Source organism: Macaca thibetana, chromosome 17 (genome assembly GCF_024542745.1).
Source record: "Macaca thibetana thibetana isolate TM-01 chromosome 17, ASM2454274v1, whole genome shotgun sequence".
NCBI lineage: Eukaryota > Metazoa > Chordata > Mammalia > Primates > Cercopithecidae > Macaca > Macaca thibetana.
The window spans coordinates 7,372,140-7,394,374 of record NC_065594.1 but is presented as its reverse complement, the minus strand read 5'-3'; the positions used below and the strand labels follow the sequence as shown (position 1 = coordinate 7,394,374).

Sequence of the window (22,235 nt, the reverse complement as noted above, 5' to 3'; positions counted from 1 at the left end):
GCAAGTCAGCACTGTTTCAGCACCTCATTGAAACCCTCACAGAGCTTGATGTCATCCTGGTTCTCGGCACACTCCAAAACCTGTTTGATTGCATAGAAGAAAGGCTGCTGCTGCTGTACCAGCTGGGCTCCCTGAGGCTCCTGGTAAGTAATGTCAGGTCTCGCAGGCTCAGCATTACTTCCTCCACTAAATCCCCCAGTAAGGGTGTGACCCAGTGTGTGCCCGACAGCAGAGCCCACAGCCACGCCAGCTGCAGTGGTTGCCATCTGGGCCATCAGACCTGGCTGCTGAGGCGCAGCAGCAGGACAGCCAACTGCAGATGGGGGTGCCGCTGCTGGCGGCTTAGCGGCTGGTGCTGGCCTGGGTGCAATTCTCATCTGAGGGGCCCGGCTGACCAGAGGGGTCATGCGGGAGGTCAAGCTTCGGCTTCCACGCAGCATGCTAGGCACGCGACGGCTCGGCCTTTTCTTCAAATCTTTTTTATTCAAAACCTTTTATTATAGAAAATGTCTAAGAAAAGTAAAATGAGCTTATATGACTGTGGCTCAGGTGCAACTACTGGTGACACACGGTTAATTTTGATTCCTCCACTTAAACCCTCCACATCAGATGATTTGGAAGAAAATCTCTGACTTTGTATCATTTTTTACAGCTTCACTGAGATCCAATTTACATGTCTATAGTTCACCTATTTAGTGTGGTTTTTAGTGTATTTACAGAGTTGAGCAACCTTCACCATAATCTAATTTTAGAATAGTTTCATCATCCCAAAAAAATAAATCCTGTTCCCATTAACCGTCACTCCCTATTCCCTCTCAACCTTCCCATTTCATATCATTTTATCTGTAACTATTTAATGTGTACCTCTGCAAAGATAGGAACTATTTTTAAAATAAATAACAATGCTATCATCAAACATATAATTTATTTTTTTTTAATGGAGATAAGAGTCTTGCTCTGTCACCCAGGCTGGAGTGCAGTGGCGCCATCTTGGCTCACTGCAACCTCTGCCTCCTGGGTTCAAGCAATGCTCCTACCTCAGCCTCCCGCACACATATAATTTCTTACAAAATAATGTCAAAATTAAAACCAGTGATCACATTTTCCCAATTATTTTATGTATATTTTTCAGGTTACTTGAATCAGCATCCAAATAACATCTTTACATTGCACGTTACAATTGCTTGATATTGTAATATACTTAATATATCTCTCAGGTTTCTTTTAATTTGTAGGTTCCATCTCTTTTTTTTTCTTTTTTTCTTTTTCTTTTTTTTTTTTTTTTTTGAGACGGAGGCTCGCTCTGTCACCCAGGCTGGAGTGCAGTGGCCAGATCTCAGCTCACTGCAAGCACCGCCTCCCGGGTTTATGCCATTCTCCTGCCTCAGCCTCCCGAGTAGCCAGGACTACAGGCGCCCGCCACCGCGCCCAGCTAGTTTTTTGTATTTTTTTAGTAGAGACGGGGTTTCACCGTGTTAGCCAGGATGGTCTCGATCTCCTGACCTCGTGATCCGCCCGTCTCGGCCTCCCAAAGTGCAGGGATTACAGGCTTGAGCCACCGCGCCCGGCCTCTTTTTTTATTTTCTTACAAATTTTGGTTGAAGAAACCAAGTTATTTGTTCTATACAGTTTCCTAGGGTCTGGAATTTTATTTTATTTATTTATTTATTATTTATTTATATTTTTTTGAGATGGAATCTTGCTGTATTACCCAGGCTGGAGTGCAATGGTACCATCTGGGCTCACTGCAACCTCCGCCTTCTGGGTTCAAGCAATTCTCCTGTCTCAGCCTCCTGAGTAGCTGGGATTACAGGCAGTCACTACCATGCCCAGCTAATTTTTGTATTTTTAGTAGAGACAGGGTTTCACTATGTTGGCCAGGCTGGTCTTGAACCTCAAGTGATCTGCCTGCCTCAGCCTCCCAAAGTGCTGGGACTACAGGTGTAAGCCACTGCGTCCAGACTTCGGAATTTTAAAATTGTGTCCCTGTGTTGTTCCGTGTTCCATTATCCCACGTATTTCCTATACAATGGTAGTTGGATCTGGGATCTTCAGGTGTGCGCCACCAGGTCCTGGAATCTTAAGCAGATTCAGATATCATTTGTTTGTATAAGAATACCTTGTAGGTGAAAATGTGTCAAACTTATTTATTTATTTATTTTTAATAGACAAGATCTTGCTCTGTTGCCCAGCCTGGAGCACAGTGACAAAATCGCAGCTCACTGCAACCTCGACTTTCTGGGTTCAGGCAATCCTCCTGACTCAGCCTCCTGAATAGCTGGGACTACAGGTTTGAGCCACATGCCTGGCTAATTTTAATTTTTTTTTTCTAGAAGTGGGGTCTCACTTTATTGTCCAGGGTGTCTCTAACTCCTAGGCTCGGTGATCCTCTTATCTCAGCCTCCTGAAGTGCTGGGATTATAGGTGTGAGCCACAGTGACTGGCTTCAAACTTCTTTAATTTTCCCTTTTTTTTTTTTTTTTTTTTGACATGGAGTCTTGCTCTGTCTCCCAGGCTGGAGTGCAATGGCACCATCTCGGCTCACTGCAACCTCCACCTCCTGGGTTCAAGTGATTCTCCTGCCTCAGCCTCCCAAATAGCTGGGATTACAGGTGTGTGCCACTATGCCCGGCTAATCTTTGTATTTTTAGTACAGACGGGGTTTCACCTGTTGGCCAGGTTGGTCTCGAATTCCTGACCTGTGATCCGCCCACCTCAGCCTCCTAAAATACTATGATTACAGGTGTGAGCCACCGCACCCGGCCTTTAATTTTCTTTTGTTGTGAAATACATCATACAGCAGTGTGTAAAAATAATTACGTAGTTTAAAGAATAACAATAAAATGAACATCCAGCACCCACCACAGAGGTTAAAAAAAACAATAGGGTGTGGTTGGGCATGGTGGTCCACGCCTGTAGTCCCAGCTACCCAGAGGCTTGAGCCCAGGAGTTCAAGGCTGCAGTGAGGTATGGTTGTGCCTGTGAATAGCCATTACACTCCAGCTTGGGCAATGTAGCAAGACCTTATCACAAAACAACAATAGGGTATGTTAGCACCTTAGAGATCCCCAGTTTGTCTTCTCTAATTAAATCTCCTCTTCCCACCCCATACCAGAGGTAACCACAATCCTGACTTTTGTGATAATTATTCCCTTACTTTCCTTATACCCCTAAGAATGTACTCCTGAGAAAAATATCATTTGCTTCTGTCTTTATGTCTATTATTCCATGACTTGCTTTTCCCCCTCAACAGTATGTTTTTGAGATTCATTCCTGGTGTATCAGGTAACTGTAGCTCATTTATTTACACTGTTATTTAATATATAAGCATTTTATTACGACTGTACTGCAATTTATCCTTTTGTTGGTGGGCATTTAGATTGTTCCCAATTTTTGATATAAACAATAATGCTATGAACATTCTTATACACGTCTCTTGGCACATATGTGTGTTTCTCTGAGGTTTATATATAGGGGTGAAACTGCTGGCTGGAGGATATGTTCAACTTTAGTAAGAGATGCCAAATTATTTTTCAAAGTGCTCACACCCATTCAGACATCCACCAACTGTGTGTGGGTGTTCTCCATTGCTCTGAATTCTTGCCAACACTTTGTATTGTCAGATTTTGCCAAATGGTGAGTTCAAAGCCCCTATTAATAAAAGATATGTAAAACTGTACTATGAAGTTGATATCTCAACTGAATTCACGTGAACCCTATTCAAATATTCCTTTTGTTTGTCCCTTATTTTCAGGAGAACACAAAGCTTTGTATGTTAAAAATGACATTAAAATATTTCACCTGTGAGCTGCTACTGAAACTATGTCACAATTTTTGAAGAGAGAGAAGAAAGGCAGAGGAGATATTTGTGTGACTTAAGGGGTGGAAACATGGCATCAAGATGCTGGTAAGATAGATGACCACTTACTCATGGCTGTGTAGCAGCTAAGCAACACAGTGCTAAGAATCTACATAAAATACATCCTTTTGTGGAGTGAGCACTAGACGCTCCATTCAACCCAGAAACAAACTTACCCTTCTCTTTTCTGATTTCTCCTGTTTCACTTCATTTCTTCTGGTTGCTTTTGACCCTTTAAGAGTTTCTTTATTGCAGAATTCCTATCATGAGCTCTGACACCAAAATTTCATACTTGGGCGTGCATACCTGGGCGTGTAATCCAGGACTCTAGATAATCTCAGGCTACTTTCCTTAGTGTTGCTGTGAGGAAGAAATTAGTTCTCATATTAGATATGATTCTTGGCACATCTCAAAAAACCAGGGGCATTACTTCACCTTCTGTTAGCCTATACCTCATACTCCAAAATATTTCAGTCTATAAGATTTGCTCTTTCTAGAATTATTTTTTCCACCAATTTCCATGGAAAATCAAGTGTGCATAGAAGCCATTCCTGACTGGCCGTGGTGACTCACACCTGTAATCCCAGCACTTTGGGAGGCCAAGGCAGGTGGATCACGAGGTCAGGAGTTTGAGACCAGCCTGGCGAAGATAGTGAAACCCTTCTCTACTAAAAATACAAACTTAGCAGGGCGCAGTGGCGTGCGCCTGTAATCCCAGCTACTCAGGGGGCTGAGGCAGGGGAATTGCTTGAACCTGGGAAGCAGATGTTGTAGTGAGCCGAGATCGCGCCACTGCACTCTAGCCTGGGCGACAGAGCAAGACTCCGTCTCAGAAAAAAAGAAACCATTCCTAACTTCTCCTCTCTCACCAACACCCTTTTCATGGAGATCTCTGCCTTGTGTCCAAGATTCTTGGACAAAACAGCAGTATCTTTATGATTTTGTATCCTGAATACTGCTGCACTCAAGCTGATGTTCTGCAAATGTATAACAATCAGTTTCTTTTCTTTTTTTTTTTTTTTTTAGTTTTTAAATTTTATTTATTTTTTTGAGATGGTGTCTCCCTCTGTCACCCAGGCTGGAGTGCAGTGGCGCTATCTTGGCTCATTGCAACCTCCACTCCCCAGGTTTAAGCAATTCTCTGCCTCAGCCTCCTAAGTAGCTGGGATTACAGGCACGTGCCACCACGCCCGGCTAATTTTTTGTATTTTTAGTAAAGACGGGGTTTCACCATCTTGGCCAGGCTGGTCTTGAACTCCTGACCTCATGATCCACCTTCCTTGGCTTCCCAAAGTGCTGGGATTACAAGCGTGAGCCACTGCGCCAGGCCGAATTTCGTTTTTTTTTTTAAGACCAAGTCTTGCTCTGTTGCCCAGGCTGGAGTGCAGTGGCATGATCTCAGTTCACTGCAACATCCGCTTCCTGGGTTCAAGCAATTCCCCTGCCTCAGCCTCCCGAGTAGCTGGAACTATAGGCGCGTGCCATCACACCCAGCTACTTTTTGTATTTTTGGTAGAGACAGGGTTTCACCATGTTGGTTAGGCTGGTCTCCAACTTCTGACCTCAAATGATCCACCCGCTTTGGCCTCCCAAAGTGCTGGGATTACAGGCGTGAGCCACAGCGCCCAGCCAATCAGTTTCCTTTAAGACAGCAATCAAGCTTTAAATAAAAGGTAGTGTGTTAGGTCTTGGCCATTGGAAGCTCACTTTTCTCCCCATAACCAGCCCGTTTCATTGCCTTGTCTCCTCATGTTTCACTTATTTCAGGCCTTCTTCCTTCATTGCTGTTTCTGACCTAAGGTAGACACAAAACTCTTTAACAAAATTTTTAAACCCTCAGCAGCTACACAAAAACTTTAAAAATTTAAAATTGAGGTAAAATACACATACATAAAATTTACCATCTTAACCTTTTTTTTTTTTTTTTTTTTTTTTTTTTTTTTGAGACAGAGTCTGGCTCTGTCACCCAGGCTGGATGGAGTGCAGTGGTGCAATCTCAGCTCACTGCAGCCTCTGCCTCCCGGGTTCCAGAGATTCTCCTGCCTCAACCTCCCAGGTAGCTGGGATTACAGGCATGCACCACTACGCCTGGCTAATTGTTGTATTTTTGTAGAGATGGGGTTTCACCATGTTGGCTAGGCTGATCTTGAACTGCTGACCTCAGGTGATCTGCCCCCTTCGGCCTCCCAAAGTGCTAGGATTACAGGCAGGAACCACCGCACCGGGCCTTAGCTATTTTTAAGTGTACAGTTTAGTAGCGTTAAGTACATTCACATTGTTGAGCAACCAGTCTCCAGAACTCTGTTCATCTTGCAAAACTGAAACTCTGTATCCAATAAACACTGGCTCCCCATTTCCCCCTGCCCCCAGCCCATGGTAACCACCATTCTACTTTCTGTCTTTATGAATTCGTAATGGGATACAGCATTGTATGTTTCGGGACTAGCTTATTTCACTTAGCATAATGTCGTCAAGATTCATCCATATTTTAGCATGTATCAGAATTTCCCTCCTTTTTGAAGCTGGAAAATAGTCGTATGTATATACTGCATTTTTGTTCATCATTCATCTGTTGTGGACATGGGTTGCTTCTACCTTTTGGCTACTGTGAATAATGCTGCTTTAAACATGGGTGTACAGACATCTCTTCAAAACCCTGCTTTCAATTCTTTTGGCTACATGACCAGAAATGGAATTGCTGGACCATATTTTTTTTAATTTTTCGAGAAACCTCTATAGTGTTTCCTATAGTGGCTGCACCACAGTAGACACTTCTAAAGTTTCGGCCATGTCCTGGGGGAAAGAATTATTGTACTGTAAACAACATCTAAGGAAAATAACTGTATGGCCAAGAGTAAACAATTTTCATGCTTTATTAGAAAATGATTAAAATAATTAAGAGCATGGAATTCCTAGAATTGGGAGAGACATTATAAACCATTTGGTCTACCCCTTTCCTTTACGATGAGTAAACAGAGGTTTGTGGAGGTCAAACGGCCAGTTAAGTAAGGGAAGAACCAGAATTGGCATCCAGAGCTTTCCAATCTTCAACTTATTGCAGGAAAATAATAATAATTTTCAACTCGAAAAATTATGCGAAGAAGAAGAACCATTGAGCGGATGATTCGCAACATCCTCTGGGATGTATTTTCTGTGTGTTTTGTTTTCAGGGGTGTTTGTTAACCTCCCTATGCCTTGGTTGACATTGAAACCCCGCCTGTTTTTCTTGCTCCCGCCGCTGACTGGGTCCTGGGCATCCTAGGAGATGGAGGGAGAGACAAAGGAAATCAGTCCACAATTAAGATCCAGGGGGAATGGAATGAGACCCCATGCTCGCCTGTGCGCTGGCCGGAGTCGCCAGCGTGCCGCGCGGATTCAGCGCCCTTCTCAGGGCCTCAAAGATCCCAGAGCGCTAGAAGGGTGGTTTGTGGCTCCCTGCAGTCCCCACGCCCCGGATCCAAACGACAGAGTTCGGGGACTCACAGGGGCAGCAAGGAGGCAGAGCCGCGGAGCCCGTGCAACTTCTCCAGCGGGACCGCGCCCAATCTTCCCCGCCGCAGTCGGGGAGCCCCGGGGGCCGCCAAGCGCAGGCTGCGGACCGCGGCGGGCACGTGGGCTCGGCTGCAGCGCTGCGCCAGGCACCGGCTGCTCGGCTCGGCCCAACCTCTCCGCTCCCGCCTCGGCCCCTGCCTCTGGGGAGAGGGTTCCTCCCCCCTTCCACTTTGCACCAGTCCGAGGGAATTTGCGGTCGGTGACGCGCATCCTTAAGAGAGCCACCTGCAGCGCGGGGCGCGCCGCTCCAGGCGGCATCGCAGGGCTGGGCCGGCGCGGCCTGGGGACCCCGGGCTCCGGAGGCCATGCCGGCGTTGGCGCGCGGCGGCGGCCGGCTGCCGCTGCTCGGTAAGGCCCCGCTAGCCCGCTCGCAGCCCCTCGCGGCCCCTCAGCCCCCACCCCGCCCTGTGGACCCGGGCGCGCGCCTCCTCCGGCCCAGCCGCCTCGCTCCTCCCCGCGCTCGCTCCTTCCATTGCTTCCCGCGCCCCTCCCCTCTTTCGCGCCCTCCGGACTCGCCCACTACTTGCCCGCGGCCCCGGCTTTTCCCACCCCGCGTCCTCTTCCCTCTTCTCAGACGTCTCTCCTCTGGCCCGGTCCGCGGTCCCGAGTGGCGGCCCGGACTTTGCAGACGGCCTCCCCGAGGCGCTGCGCCGGGTCTGGGGCAGCTCGGCCCGCGCGCTCCGGTGCTGGGCCGTCAATGGGAGTCTGCGGCCGCGAGCTCTGCGCCAGGTGGCCAGGGACCTCTCCTGGACCGACCCCTGGATACTGTAGACTCCTGGGTGTCGTCGTTAACTCTTCTTTTGAGGTTTTGATTTATAGAGGGAACTCTGATGGAAAAATGCGTCCGGGTTCTCCCCTAGAGCGAGTCGTCCTCAATAACGATATACCCCAGCCCCGCCGAATTTTGGTTGGATCAGCGAATAGTTTACCTAGGAAATATTATGCAAACAGATTTATATATTAAAATACTAGCTGTCTCTTTCTTCTACGCTCTTCTTATCCTGGCATTAAACCCCAGTGGGGTTTTCAAGGACTCTGAGGACTCTCCCCAGAGAATCTGCTGGGTAGCATAGTTATTGAAAAAAAAAAAAAAAAAAAAAGCTTCCGATCGGTTCGTGTCAGCTTTCTATTTGGAAGGATGAGAGGACTGAATCGAATTTGGGTTGAAGGCGACAGAGTTCTGGGAGCCCGGGAGCTCTGGTCCCTGTCCTAGGTCTGCAACCTTGGGACTGACACTCACCTCCCCCGGCCTCCGCGTCCTCATCTGTGCAGTGAGGGAGTCCGTGCGTGTCCCCTTCAGCTCTGAAATGCTAAGACTTGAAGTCTGTGGTAAATAGAGAAAATACTTGCAATATAGAAGTGCAGGAATTATATCCAATAGCTTTTGCTACAAATAATTATGAAATATAAAAAGTAAAAAATGTAAATCAAGGGAAAAAAGTGGAAAAACAAACATTTTAAAATTTTAGTTCTTAAACATTGTAGTTTAGTTCTCAAACATTTATCTTTACTAGTTAGTAAATCTGTAATTTCAAATGTATAGTACAATGTGTTTTTCAGATTCCATTAATACAAAATGTTAGCTTTCTATTATGTATGATATTAAGTAGTAAGTGCATTTTTCAGAAGCATAATGGGCTTTCTAAAGGTATAAGCGTCAATACTTGCAACTATATTTAAGCTGTATTGAATTCTTTTATATTTAGGAAAGAATTCAGAAATTTCTATATCTCTCTCCAGATATTTCTAAATGAAGTATAATTGGCACACAGTAAATATGCACAAATATTAAGAGTACAATTTCATTAGTTTTCATATATGTGTGTGCCCAAATAACCACGATCAGACTGAAATATAAAGCAATTCTAGCTCCAACCTCTCTGTCAGTGCTCCCTCCCCAGGTAGCCTCTATTCTGACTTCTGATGCCATAGGTTACTTTTGCCTGTGTTTGAACTTCATGTGAAGCAAACCATCATCGTGTGCTGTTTTATGTCCAGTTTCTTTTACTCAACATTATAATAATAAGATTCAACCTTGTTCTCTGTAGCAGTGTTTTTTTTTTTTTTTTAATTGCCAGTACCATTTCATGGTATGAATAGATGTTATAATTTATTTTATCCATTCTGTTCTTGAAGCACATGGAAGTTGTTCCAATTTTGTGTAATTATGCATAGCACTGCTGTGAACATTGTTTTATGTATGGTGGACATAAACACCATATATAAAGGATTATGCCCACACGTAGAATTCCTGGATCATAGGGAAGGGATATGTTCAGTTTTGATAGATACTGTCAAACAGTTTTCCACAGTGGTTATACCGATTTCCACTCCCACTAGAGTGTATGGCAGTTCCAGTTCCTCACATTTTTGTCAACACTTGCTATTATGGATTTTCTTGAATAAAGAAAGATAAAGTGAGAAGCTTAAACATGAGACCTTTAAAATGGTTAATAGCCTTAAATTCCTTGAATTAGAACATGAGATCCCAATTTCCCTTATATTGTAAACACTACTTTTTTTTTTTTTGAGACTGAGTGTCGCTCTGTCACCCAGGCTGGAGTGCGGTGGTGTGATCTCAGCTCACTGCAACCTCCACCTCCCAGGTTCAAGCAATTCTCCTGCCTCAGCCTCCTGAGTAGCTGGGATTACAGGTGCGTGCCACCACACCCAGCTAATTTTTATATTTTTAGTAGAGACGAGGTTTCACCATGTTGGCCAGGCTCGTCTCGAACTGACCTCAAGCAATCCACCTGCCTCAGCCTCCCAAAGTTCTGGGATTACAGGTGTGAGCCACCATGCCTGGCCACGCCCGGTCTTTTATTTATCATTTATGAATAATGAAGAAGCTTTCCAAGTGGCATTTAAAGGAGAGGAACATGTTCCCAATGGGCTTTTCTGCATTATGTGCTGATATTGGACAGAGAGAAGTATTTCAATATTTTAAGAGCTGTGATACTACCTTTTTCATTAGTGTTAAAAAAAATTCGTATTCAAAGCCTTGAACTGCACATTTGAGTTGCCATCCTTTTCCCTTGTTGCTTATCTTCCTTTATTTGCCTTCTTGGAAACTCCTAGCCCAAGGGGGAATGATTCAGGAGAAAGTGGAGGGAAGGGACACTCAGCAAAGCTTGGTTTGGATTGAATGTGAGCCCAGACCTGCCGACCTGACATTAAGGTCCCCTCTGACTCTGAAAGTCTAGCTCTATTTTTTGCCATTATATAGGTGTAGATTGGATATTCATTTCTTTTTAGGTACTTCACGTCTATCTATAGTAAATTATCCTCTTAGGTTTAATTGTGAACTGCTTGCCTTACATTAAAAATGGATTAACTTTTTATAACTAAAAAGGCACTTTCAGTAACTCTTAGCTGTTGGTAAAGATTTGTTATTGGATTCTCCTGTTGTTTAAACTGAAAAACAATCAGGCAATGAAATATTAAATGTGAAGGAGGAAAACTTACTTATATTCCAAGGGAAGACTTCGGATAAGAAACATGAGGAGAAAACATGCATTAGGAAGAAAAAATCCATTTTTATTTAAGAAACTTTAATTTAATACCAATTTTTTTCCTTCCTTCCTTCCTTCCCTCCTTCGTTCCCTCCCTCCCTCTCTTTCTTTCTCTCTCTTTCTTTTCTTTCCCTCCCTCCCTCCCTCCCTCCTCTCTCTCTTTCTTTCTTTCTTTCTTTCTTTCTCTCTCTCTCTCTCTCTTTCTTTCTTTCTTTCTTTCTTTCTTTCTCCTCCTGGGCTCAAGCAAGCCTCCCACCTCAGCCTCCTGAGTACCTGGGACCACAGGCACATGCCACCACACCTGGTTAATTTTTTGAAAAATTTGTTGGTAGAGATGAGATCTCACTGTATTGCTCAGGCTAATCTTGAACTCCTGGGCTCAAGTGATCCTCCCAAAGTGCTAGGATTACAGGTGTGAGCCACCATGCCTGACAGAATACCTATTTCTACTATTTCTTGCTGGGCACAAGGGGTACAAAGTTTAAAGAGATGGGGGTAGGGGAAACTGGTGTATAAATCACCAATTTTATTCTATTTAAGAAATGCGTGGTCATTGCCTTTCCCCAGGAAAAGTATTTCAGTATGCTTTCTTTTAGTTAAACCTTCCGACACAGTTATTATGATGACTAAATATACATTAAAAATTGCATGAGTCTGGCCGGGCGCGATGGCTCATGCCTGTAATCCCAGCACTTTGGGAGGCTGAGGCGGGCAGATCACTTGAAGAGTTTGAGACCAGCCTGGCCAACATGGTGAAACCCTGTTTCTACTAAAAATACAAAAATTAGCCGGGCGTAGTGGCGGACGCCTGTAATCCCAGCTGCTTGGGAGGCTGAAGCGGGAGAATCGCTTGAGCCCGGGAGGCAGAGGTTACAGTGAGCCAAGATCGCACCATTGCACTCTACCCTGGGTGACAGAGTGAGACTCCATCTCAAAACATAAATAAATAAATAATAAATAAATAAATAAATAATTGCGTGCATCAATGAAGGAAGCTTTAGCCAGGTCAGAAAGGGGATCCCACTTTTTGCCCCCTTAAACTACTTTTTAAATTTTTTTTGAGACAAGACCTGTCTCTGTCACCCAGGCTGAAGTGCAGTGGTGTGGTCTCAGCTCACTGAAACCTCTGCCTTATGGGCTCAAGCAAGCCTCCCACCTCAACCTCCTGAGTCGTGGGACTACAAGCATGCACCACGACACCCCGCTAATATTTGTATTTTTGGTAGAGATGGGGTTTCACTGTGTTGCCTAGGCTGGTCTTGAACTCCTGAGCTCAAGCAATCCTCCTGCCTCAGCCTCCTCCCAAAGTGCTGGGATTACACATGTGAGCCAGTACGCCCAGCCTAAAACTACTTAAAAATGGAGATATAGTGCTGTCTTTAATGCTTATGGGAAAGAAAATGCTCTTCCATTTAAAGTAAAAGGAACAAACTGTTCCAAAGTTAAATATGGCCATCTTTTAGGTCTTGTGAAGAAGTATTTTTCCAAATTGTTCTTTAAACAAAGGTATCGACTACATTTTACTCCGGGAGGGTATTCCTGCTCATTTGAGAAGCCCACAAAATGCCTCGGCTTCGGCAACATATCCACGGTTCTTTGTGTTCCTCTCATCTCATCCTTGCATGACACTTGGCAAGCAGTGTGACGGTAACTAACCCCTATCATTCAAGTTCAAAATTACAATCTTGCTGCCTCCCCACATACCTACCAGATATTGCCTTAATCTTTGGGCAAAGATTTTGATTTGACAAAAAGCAAATAATCTCAAGAGTATTGTATTTTATCATTTTTCTTAACTTTGAAAGGGATCTTGTAGATAATAGGAATAAGAATTTGGAGAGGGGGCCGGGCAAGGTGGCTCATGCCTGTAATCCCAGCACTTTGGGAGGCCAAGGTGGGCGGATCACGAGGTAGAGAGATCAAGACCATCCTGGACAACATGGTAAAACCCTGTCTCTACTAAAAATACAAAAATCAGCTGGGCGTGGTGGTGCACACCTGTAGTCCCAGCTACTCAGGAGGCTGAGGCAGGAGAATCGCTTGAACCTGGGAGGTGGAGGTTGCAGTGACCCGAGATCGTGCCACTGCACTCCAGCCTGGAGACACAGCGAGACTCCTTCTCAAAAAGGGCTGGAAATTGGAAATTGGCTTAGCTTGGTCTTGCCACTGTGCTGTATCCTTTATTCCCTCTGAAATAGCAAATTCTTGTGAACCTCACAGTAGGTGGTTTGTCTGAGTAGAGCTTTTTGGTTTTTTGTTTTTTCTTAAATACCCAGACTGCTCACCTGCAAGCTTTTTGGTTTTTATCAGGAGACTTTGTGATCTTAAGATGTTTTTCTATGATGCCCAGAAAAGCTGTATCCACTTCTCAGGTAGTCATAGTTATGGGGTCGAAGGTTTTTCTGTCTTTGGGAAATCTGCGAGTTTTATACCTAAGTGATTTAGTTATTCTTGGTTGATACTTTCTATGGCTGTATTATCAGTGGTTTTGAAGTAATGAAAGCTTTTGTAGAAGTCACTACTGGTTACTAATTTGACTCACGCAATTCTGTTCTATTAGTACCAACACATGTGAAGGAAATTTTAAAATAAGATAAAGTAGGCAGAGTGCAGTGGTTCACACCTGTATCCCCAGCATTTTGGGAGGCCTAGGCGGGAGGATCACTGGAGCCCAGGAGTTCAAGACCAGCCTGGGCAATACAGCGAGACCTGGTCTCTACAAAAAAATTAAAAAATTAACTGAGCGTAGAGGCACATGCTTGTAGCCTCAGCTACTCAGGAGGCTGAGACAAGAGGATAGCTTGAGCCCAGGAATTTGAGGCTGCAGTGAGCTATGACCATGCCACTGTACTCTAACCTGGGTGGCAGAGCAAGATGCTATCTCTAAAAAAAAGAAAAAAGAAAGGAAAAAAATATATAAAGTGCACACAGTGTTCTTTTGTGGCCACAGAAATTGCATAAGATCCTAAAAGAGGAACCATGTTTTTTTTTGGGTTAAACAGTAAAAATATATATATTTTTTCTGCTGGCATTATAAGGTCAATTGGTAGCCAAGAATCTTTCATAGAATTATTTACAGTCTATGCTAAAGCAGGCTTTAGTGTATAAGATAGTCACTGAATTCAGTCTTCAAATATTTTGTTATTTGATTTATGCTTTTCCTAATGTTTGACATTATGTTCTTGGAGGTAATGCCCGTAGATATATTAGGACTAACAACACATTTAGGAAACGTGCTGTTTTCTGTGGCAGGGAATGTCTCTGCACTTAAGTTCCTCATTTGTAAAAAGGAGATAAGCAGTATCTTACTCCTTCATCAGATAATACTTGTAAAGCACAGCTGCACTCTTTGTTAGGCACGTGTTTTGCAGAAAGAAATATATGAAGTCTGAAGAAATTAGGATTTGGAGTCACAAGATTTGCCTCCTTCTCTCCCTCCCTCCCTTCTTTTTTAATTCCCTCCCTCTTTCCCACCCTTCCTCCTTCCACAGATGTTTTTGAGCTCTGTCTATGTCTAGGACCTGTGTTAAATGCTACACAGTACTGTTTCCTGCCCTCAAAGTATAATGTTCGGGATGTCGGTGGCAGCAGGTCAGACATATAGAAAGAAATTTGCAGTGGAGTTTTAGAAATATGCACCGTGGCTGAACCTCTAACCCAGACTGAGAAAGTAAAGCAAAGCTTCCAAGAGAAGGTGATGCCAGAGTCATACTGAAGAGAAGTAAGACTTGTCAGAGAAAGAAGAGGGTGAGGATGTTCCCGGTAAATAGGACAGCAAAGAAAAAGGTACAAAAGTAACAAATATGTCACAGATGGTAAACTATAATTTCATTCCGAGTTGTTGTGACACAATGTATAAGGTCACCAGGATTAGAGTAACTATCATTTATAAAGTTGTAATTCAGCAAATTATTTAAAGATTTCTAATGAATAGCTTTAAAAAAAGAAAATTTAGGGTTGCCTGAGCATAATGTGTACTGTGTAAGGGATACTTTGGTGATGTGTTAAGTGGTTGGACTTTATCATGTAGATCAAGAGTCTCTGGATGGTTGGTCTGACGTGGTGGTCCATGCCTATAGTCCCAGCTACATGGAAGGCTCGCTTGAGCCCAAGAGTTCAAGGCCAGCCTGGCCAACATAGCAAGATCCCATCTCTAATTTTAAAAAAAAAAAAAAGAGGCCAGGTGTGGTGGCTCACACCTGTAATCCCCGCACTTTGGGAGGCCAAGGTGAGTGGATCACTTGAGCCCAGGAGTTTGAGCCCAGCCTGGGCAACATGGCAAAACCCCATTTCTACCAAAAAATATGAAAAAAGTTAGCCAGATGTGCTGACACGTGTCTGTAGTCCAGCTACTAGGGAGGCTTAGGCAAGAGAATTGGTTGAGTCTGGGATGTGGAGGTTGTAGCGAGCTGAGATCACACCACTGCACTCTAGCCTGGGTGACAGAGTGAGACCCTGTCTCAAAAAAAAAAAAAAAAAAAAAGTAGTCTCCAGATGGATTTTAGGGGGTTTGTTATATCTTCCCTCTGTGTGTGTATGTGTGTGAGTATGCTTTTTTTTTTTTTTTTTTTTTTTTTTGGAGAGTGAGTTAATTGCTACCTTCAGATTTTCAAAGGAGTCTGTGACTCAAGAAAGAGGAATCACTGCTGTTGGTTCTGGAGGGCTTTAAGCAGAGTGTGACATGCTCTGATTTGTATTTTAGAAAGACAATTCTGGTGTCTGTGTGGAGGATGAATATGGGGCCAACAGGACTATGGCAGGGAAGTTGTTGGCAGTAGTCCAGGCCAGAGATGACAACGAGGGCTTGAATTAGGGCAATGGGGATAGAGATGTGGAGCTGAGAATTGCTTTGAGAATTATCAAGTAGTCAAAATGTTAGCTGAGCATGGTGGTGTGCACCTGCAAGCTCAGCCACTCTGGAGACTGAGGCAGGAGGAGCGCTTGAGCCCAGGAGGTTGAGGCTACAGTTAGCTATGATCCTGCCACTGCACTCCAGCCTGGGTGGTAGAGCGAGACCCTATCTAAAAATAAAAGTCAAAATGTAAGGGTTGGCAATTGCCTGGGTAATGGGAAATGAGGGAGAGGAAGGAGTCAAAAATGGCTTCTGGGTTTCTGGATTCTGTGACACTGGAGGTTTTACTACTGAGGAGGATGGGGGGAGACAGAGGAGAGAGGGAGGTAGGAAGAGGTGGGGCTTAGGGAGGAGAAAGGTGAGTTAAATTTCCCTTTGAGTTTAAGGTTCCTTGGTGGGGGCTACCCAGATACATAGTTAAAGACACAGAAGGTATAAATTAGGAACTTGTGAGCAGATATATATTTTTTTATTTTATTTTTATTTTTTGAGATGCAGTCTCGCTCTGTTGCCCAGGTTGGAGTGCAACGGTGCAATCTCGGCTCACTGCAACCTCTGCCTCCCGGGTTCAAGTGATTCTCCTGCCTCAGCCTCCCGAGTAGCTGGGACCACAGGCGTGCTCCACCACTCCTGGCTAATTTTTGTATTTTTGGTAAAGACAGAGTTTCACCATGTTGGCCAGGCTGGTTTTGAACTCCTGACATCAAGCAATCCACCTGCCTCAGCCTCCCAAAGTGCTAGGATTACAGGCGTGAGTTACCACGCCCGGCCTATTTTTTATTTTTATAGAGATGAGGTCTTGCTGTGTTTCCCAGGCTGGTCTTGAACACCTGAGCTCAAGCGATCCTCCCACCTTGGCTTCCCAAAGTGTTGAGATTACAGGCGTTAGCCGCTGCACCCAGCCTCACGAGCAGATAGACAGTAGTTAAAATTACAAGAATTTATAGAGAAAGAACATTGAATGAATGAATTCAGAGAATGAAACCTTAGAGTTACCCATTCTACTGCCCTCATTTACCACAGGAAGAAAATGGGGCCCAAAGAGGATAAATGAGTTGCTCAAATTCAGTTTTCAAAGCTGGTAACTTTCCGAAGAGGGACTTGGAACATTGGTCTCCAACTCTTTGCCCCACAGAAGACAGCTTGAAATTGAAGTGTCTTGACATTCTCTGGTTTGTTTCATAATGTGAAAATCCACAACTCTTTGAAGTTTTATATTAGTGTCAACTTTTTGTTTTTTACTTACCCCCACCCCCATCCCAGTACTGTCCGTTCAAAGTGTACCACTCTGAGAGCTCTGTTTCAATTCCAGAGTTGTTCTGACTGCTCAGAATGTGTTTGGAACTGGATTCTGGGAATTTCCATTACGGTTTTAGAATGAATTTTTGGAAAGAACCTTAATATTGATGGTGGCAAATTTCCTTTGGCTTTTTTTTTTTTTTGAGGAGAGTGGGTGGGGGAACAGGTCTCACTCTGTCACCCAGGCTGGAGTGCAGTGGCATGATCTTGGCTCACTGCAGGCTCCTCTTCCTGGACTTCAGTGATCCTCCCACCTCAGCCTCCTGAGTAATTGAGACCACAGGTGTGCATCACCACACCAGGCTAATTTTTGTATTTTTGGTAGAGGTGGGGCTTGGCCATGTTAGCCAGTCTGGTCTCGAACTCCTGAGCTCAAGTGATCCTCCTGCCTCGGCCTCCCAAAGTGCTGGGATTACAAGTGTGAGCCAGTGCGCCTGGCCAGCTTTTTAAAAAGTCAGGTTTATTGAGGTACAATTTTCATACAGTAAATTTCATCCTCTTTAATATGCAGTTCTATGAGTTTCAGAAACAAATATAGTCATGGAACTGCCACCACTATCAAGACATAGACATTTCCATTCCCCTTAAAAGTTCTGTCATGGCAGTGTGCAGCGGCTCACGCCTGTAATCCCAACACTTTGGGAGGCTGAGGCAGGCGGATCACGAGGTCAGGAGTTCAAGACCAGCTTGGCCATCATGGTGAAACCCTGTCTCTACTAAAAATACAAAAAATTAGCTGGGCATGGTGGTGTGCGCCTGTAATCCCAGCTACTTGGGAGGCTAAGGCAAGAGAATCATTTGAATCTGGGAGGCGGAGGTTGCAGTGAGCTGAGATTGTGCCACCGCACTTCAGCCTGGGTGACACAGAGAGACTGCATCTAAAAAAAAAAAAAAAAAAAAAAAAAGTTTCCTCAGGGCAGGGTGCAGTGGCTCAAGTCTGTAATCCCAGCATTTTGGGAGGCTGAGGTGGGCAGATTATTTGAAGTCAGGAGTTTGAGACCAGCCTGGCCAATGTGGTGAAACCTCATCTCTACTAAAAAAAAAAAAAAAATACAAAACTTAGCCGGGCATGGTGGCAGGCGCCTTTAATCCCAGTTACTCGGGAGGCTGAGGCAGGAGAATTGCTTGAACGCTGGAGGCAGAGGTTGCAATGAGCGGAGATCACGCCCCTGTACTCCAGCCTGGGTGACACAGCAAGACTATCTCAAAAAAAAAAAAAAAAAAAAAAAAAAATTCCTCATGCTCTTTTGTTGTCAACCCTGATCCCTACAGCAAGCCCCCCACAACCAGTACTCTCTTTCCTGTTTTCATCATTTTCCCCTTTGTAGAATGTCATGTAAGTGGAATCTTATGATATGTGGCCTTTGAGTGTGTTTATTTCACATAGCAGAATTATCAGATTTATCTGATCAGATGAGTGTTACGTATATCAGTTATTTTTTCTTTCTGGTGCTGAGTAGTATCCTATTGTATGGATAGGCCTCAGTTTGTTATTCATTAACCAGCGACTAGTCATTTGTTTGCTTCCAGTTTTTGGCAATGATGAATAAAACAGCTATAAATATTTGAATACAGGTGTTTTTGGTAAGCATAGGTTTTCATTTCTTTTGGGTAAATACCTCAGAGTGGTATTGTATGGCTGCACTGGATGCTAAGTGAATGTTTAACTTCATGAGAAACTGCCAAACTGTTTTTCAAAGTGATTGTACCATTTGTCATTTACCCCAACAATGTGTGAGAATTGCATTTGCTCAAGGTCATCGTCAGCATGTGGTATTGTCAGTTTTTTGGTTTGGGTTTTTAACCATTCTAATAGCGGTGTAGCAATGTGTTACTGTGGCTTAAATTTGCATTTCCCTAATGACTAATGATGTTAAGCATCTTTTCATGTGTTTAATTGTCATCCTATGTTTTGTTTGGTGAAGTGTCTCCCAAAATCTTTTGCCCATTTTAAAAATTGGAGTGTTTGTTTTATTATTATTGGGTTTTAAGGGTTCTTTGTGTATTATGGATACAAGTCCTTTTTCACATGTGTATCATCAAAATATTTTCTCCAGTCTGTGGCTTGTCTTTTCATTTTTTAAGAATGTTTTCTGGGCTGGGAACGCTGGCTCATACCTGTAATCCCAGCACTTTGGGAGGCCAAGGCAGGCGGATCACCAGGTCAGGAGTTTGAGACCAGCCTGGCCAACATAGTGAAACTCCGTCTCTACTAAAATACAAAAAATTAGCTGGGTGTGGTGGCGGGTGCCTGTAATCCCAGCTATTCAGGAGGCTGAGGCAGGCGAATCGCTTGAATTCGGGAGGTGGAGGTTGCAGTGAGCCAAGACCACACCATTGTATGCCAGCCCAGGCGACAGTGTTAGACTGTCTCAAAAAAAAAAAAAAAAAGGCTTTCTGATGGCTCACACCTGTAATCCCAGCACTTTGGGAGGCTGAGGCAGGTGGATTACCTGAGGTCAGGAGTTCAACACCAGCCTGGCCAACATGGCAAAACCCTGTCTCTACTAAAAATATGAAAATTAGCCAGGCATGGTGGTGTGCACCTGTAATTCCAGCTACTTGGGAGGCTGAGGCGTGAGAATTGCCTGAACCTGGGAGGCGGAGGTTGCAGTGAGCTGAGATTGTGCCACTGCACTCCAACGTGGGCAACTGAGTGAGACTCTGTCTCAAAAAAAAAAATAAATAAATAAATAAAAGAATGTTTTCTGAGGAGCAAACGTTTTTCGTTTTGGTGAAGCCCACAAGTGGAAAAAAATTAACTCTAGACTGAGCACTGCTCTGATCCCACCTAACCCAGCTTAAATGCAAGACATGAAAGAACAGAGTGCTCACCATAAATTTAATTGCATCCCAGAAAAAAGTTCAAGAATATTTAACAGAAGACAAAAACATCTGGCACCAGCTAAAATTCACAATGTCTGACACCCAGTTATAAATTTACTAGACAAACAAAGAACAAGAAAAATTTAACTTAAGGAGAAAAATCAGTCACCCAAAAGGGACCCAGAAATGACATCAAATGTGGAATTAGTGGGCAAGAAAATTAAAACGGTTATTATAACAATATTACATATATTTCTGAATGAGGAAAGATTGTACATGTTAAGAAGAGACATAGTAAATATAACAAATTACCCAAATTGAACGTCTAAGGATGAAAACTCAGTTACACTGGAGAGGATTAGTGACAGATTAAACATTGTAGGAGAAAAGATTAGTGGACTTGGAGGCATAGCAACAGAAAATATCTAAAATGAACAGAGCAAAAAAGACCAAATAACATGAACAGAGAATTAGGGAGGTACAGAACTTTAGGTGGTCAGATATACATGTAATTAGAGTTCCTAAAGGAGAGAATGGGGGAAGGAAGATGACAGTAAAGACATTTCAAAAATAATGGAGGAAAATTCTCAAACCAGATAAAAATGATATACCTATGGGTTCAGGAAGCCCAGTGAAACTCAAGCACATGACTCATGAAAACTACAAAAGGCTCATTATCATCAAATTGGTTAAAGCCAGAGACTAAGAGAAAATCTTAAAAGCATCCAGAGAAAAAAGATACATTCATTTGGCAGACTTCTTGTCATGAACTATGTAAGTCAAAAGACAGTGAAGAAACATTGCAACATCTTTAAAGAACTGAAGGATGCTTTGGGAGGCTGAGGCAGGAGGATTGCTTGAAGCCAGGAGTTCAAGACCAGCCTGGGCAACATAGCAATCCACTGTCTCTACAAAAAATAAAAGAATTAGCCAGGCATGATGGTATGTCCTTGTTGTCAAAGCTACTTCAGAGGCTGAGGTGGAAGGATTGTTAGAGCCCAGGAGTTCAAGGCTGCAGTGAGCTATGATCATGCTACTGCACTTCAACCTGGACAACAGAGCAAAACTAATAATATACATGTGTGGTTCTATATCCAAAAAAAAACCCACAAAAAACCATCTTTCAAAAATGAAGAGAAACAAATAGTCTTTCAGATGTACAAAAACTGAAAGAAACAATCACTCCAGACTGGCATAATAGGAACTTTTTTTTTTATTTTTTATTTTTTTGAGACAGAGTCTTGCTCTGTCGCCCAGGTTGGAGTGCAATGGCACAATCTTGGCTCACTGCAAGCTCCGCCCCCCGGTTTCTCACCATTCTCCTGCCAAACTACAGGTGCCCAACACCATGCCCAGCTAATTTTTCGTATTTTTAGTAGAGACAGGGTTTCACAGTGTTAGCCAGGATGGTCTCAATCTCCTGACCTTGTGATCCACCTGCCTCGGCCTCCCAAAGTGCTGGGATTACAGGCGTGAGCCACCATGCCTGGCCTAATAGGAACTGTTAAAGAAAGTTCTTCAGACAGCTGGGCATGGTAGTTCATGCCTGCAATCCTAGCACTTTGGGAGGCCAAGGTGGGCGAATCCCTTGATGTCAGGAGTTCAAGACCAGCCTGGCCAGCATGGTGGAACTCCATCTCTACTAAAAATACAAAAATTAGCTGGGTTTGATCGTGCAAGCTTGTAATCCCAGCTACTCGGGAGGCTGAGGCAGGACTATTGCTTGAACCTGGGAGACGTAGGTCGAAGTGAGCAGAGATTTCACCACTACACTCTAGTGTGAGTGACAGAGCAAACTCCATTTCAAGCACACACACACACACGTTCTTCAGACAGATGGAAAATAATACAAAATAAAAATCTGGATTTACACAAAGGAATAAAAAATAGTGGGAATGGAAACTATTGAGTAAGTATAGCCTTTTTTTCTTATTGTTTAAATCTCTTTAAAAGACAATTGACTGTTTAAAGCAATAATAATAATAATATCTTGTGGGGTTTATAAGTTATGTAGAAGTATAGTGTATGTCAGCAATACCTCAAAGCCTGAAAGAAATGAAATGGAAATATGCCAGCGTAAGGTTCTAGTATTAGATATAAAGTCATATAACATCACTTAAAGGTAGGCTGTGTTATGGTAAACATGTAATACTATGAACCTTAAACCGACTACCAAAACAAAATAAAGCATTATAGCTAATAATCCACAAAAGGAAATAAAGTGGAATCATTTTTTAAAAAGCTCAGTTATTCCCCAAGGAGGCAGAAAAAAGAGAAGAAGGGAATAAAAAACAGATGGGACAAATGGAAAACAAAGAACAATATAGTGGATTTA

At 43.5% G+C, this 22,235-nt stretch overlaps 2 protein-coding genes across 3 annotated transcripts in view; one reads left to right on the top strand and one right to left on the bottom strand.

The window, feature by feature from the left end:
• Window positions 1-5: 5 nt before the first annotated feature.
• LOC126940768 (coiled-coil-helix-coiled-coil-helix domain-containing protein 2-like) lies at window positions 6-440 on the bottom strand. Its single transcript, XM_050766956.1, has one exon. The coding sequence runs from the start codon at window positions 438-440 to the stop codon at window positions 6-8; it is 435 nt and encodes a 144-aa protein (XP_050622913.1).
• FLT3 (fms related receptor tyrosine kinase 3) overlaps window positions 69-22,235 on the top strand; it is a 96,850-nt gene continuing 74,683 nt past the window's right edge. Inside the window, exons 1-2 of one of the 2 annotated variants that reach the window (XM_050766837.1) lie at window positions 69-143; window positions 3,755-3,907. Coding sequence is in view for 1 of the 2 variants with exons in the window: in XM_050766836.1 (XP_050622793.1) it covers window positions 7,717-7,759 (43 nt within the window). In the remaining variant the exon portion in view is untranslated. Of the gene's footprint in view, window positions 144-3,754; window positions 3,908-7,650; window positions 7,760-22,235 lie in introns of those variants that run through there. The other variant, XM_050766836.1, reaches the window with a different exon arrangement.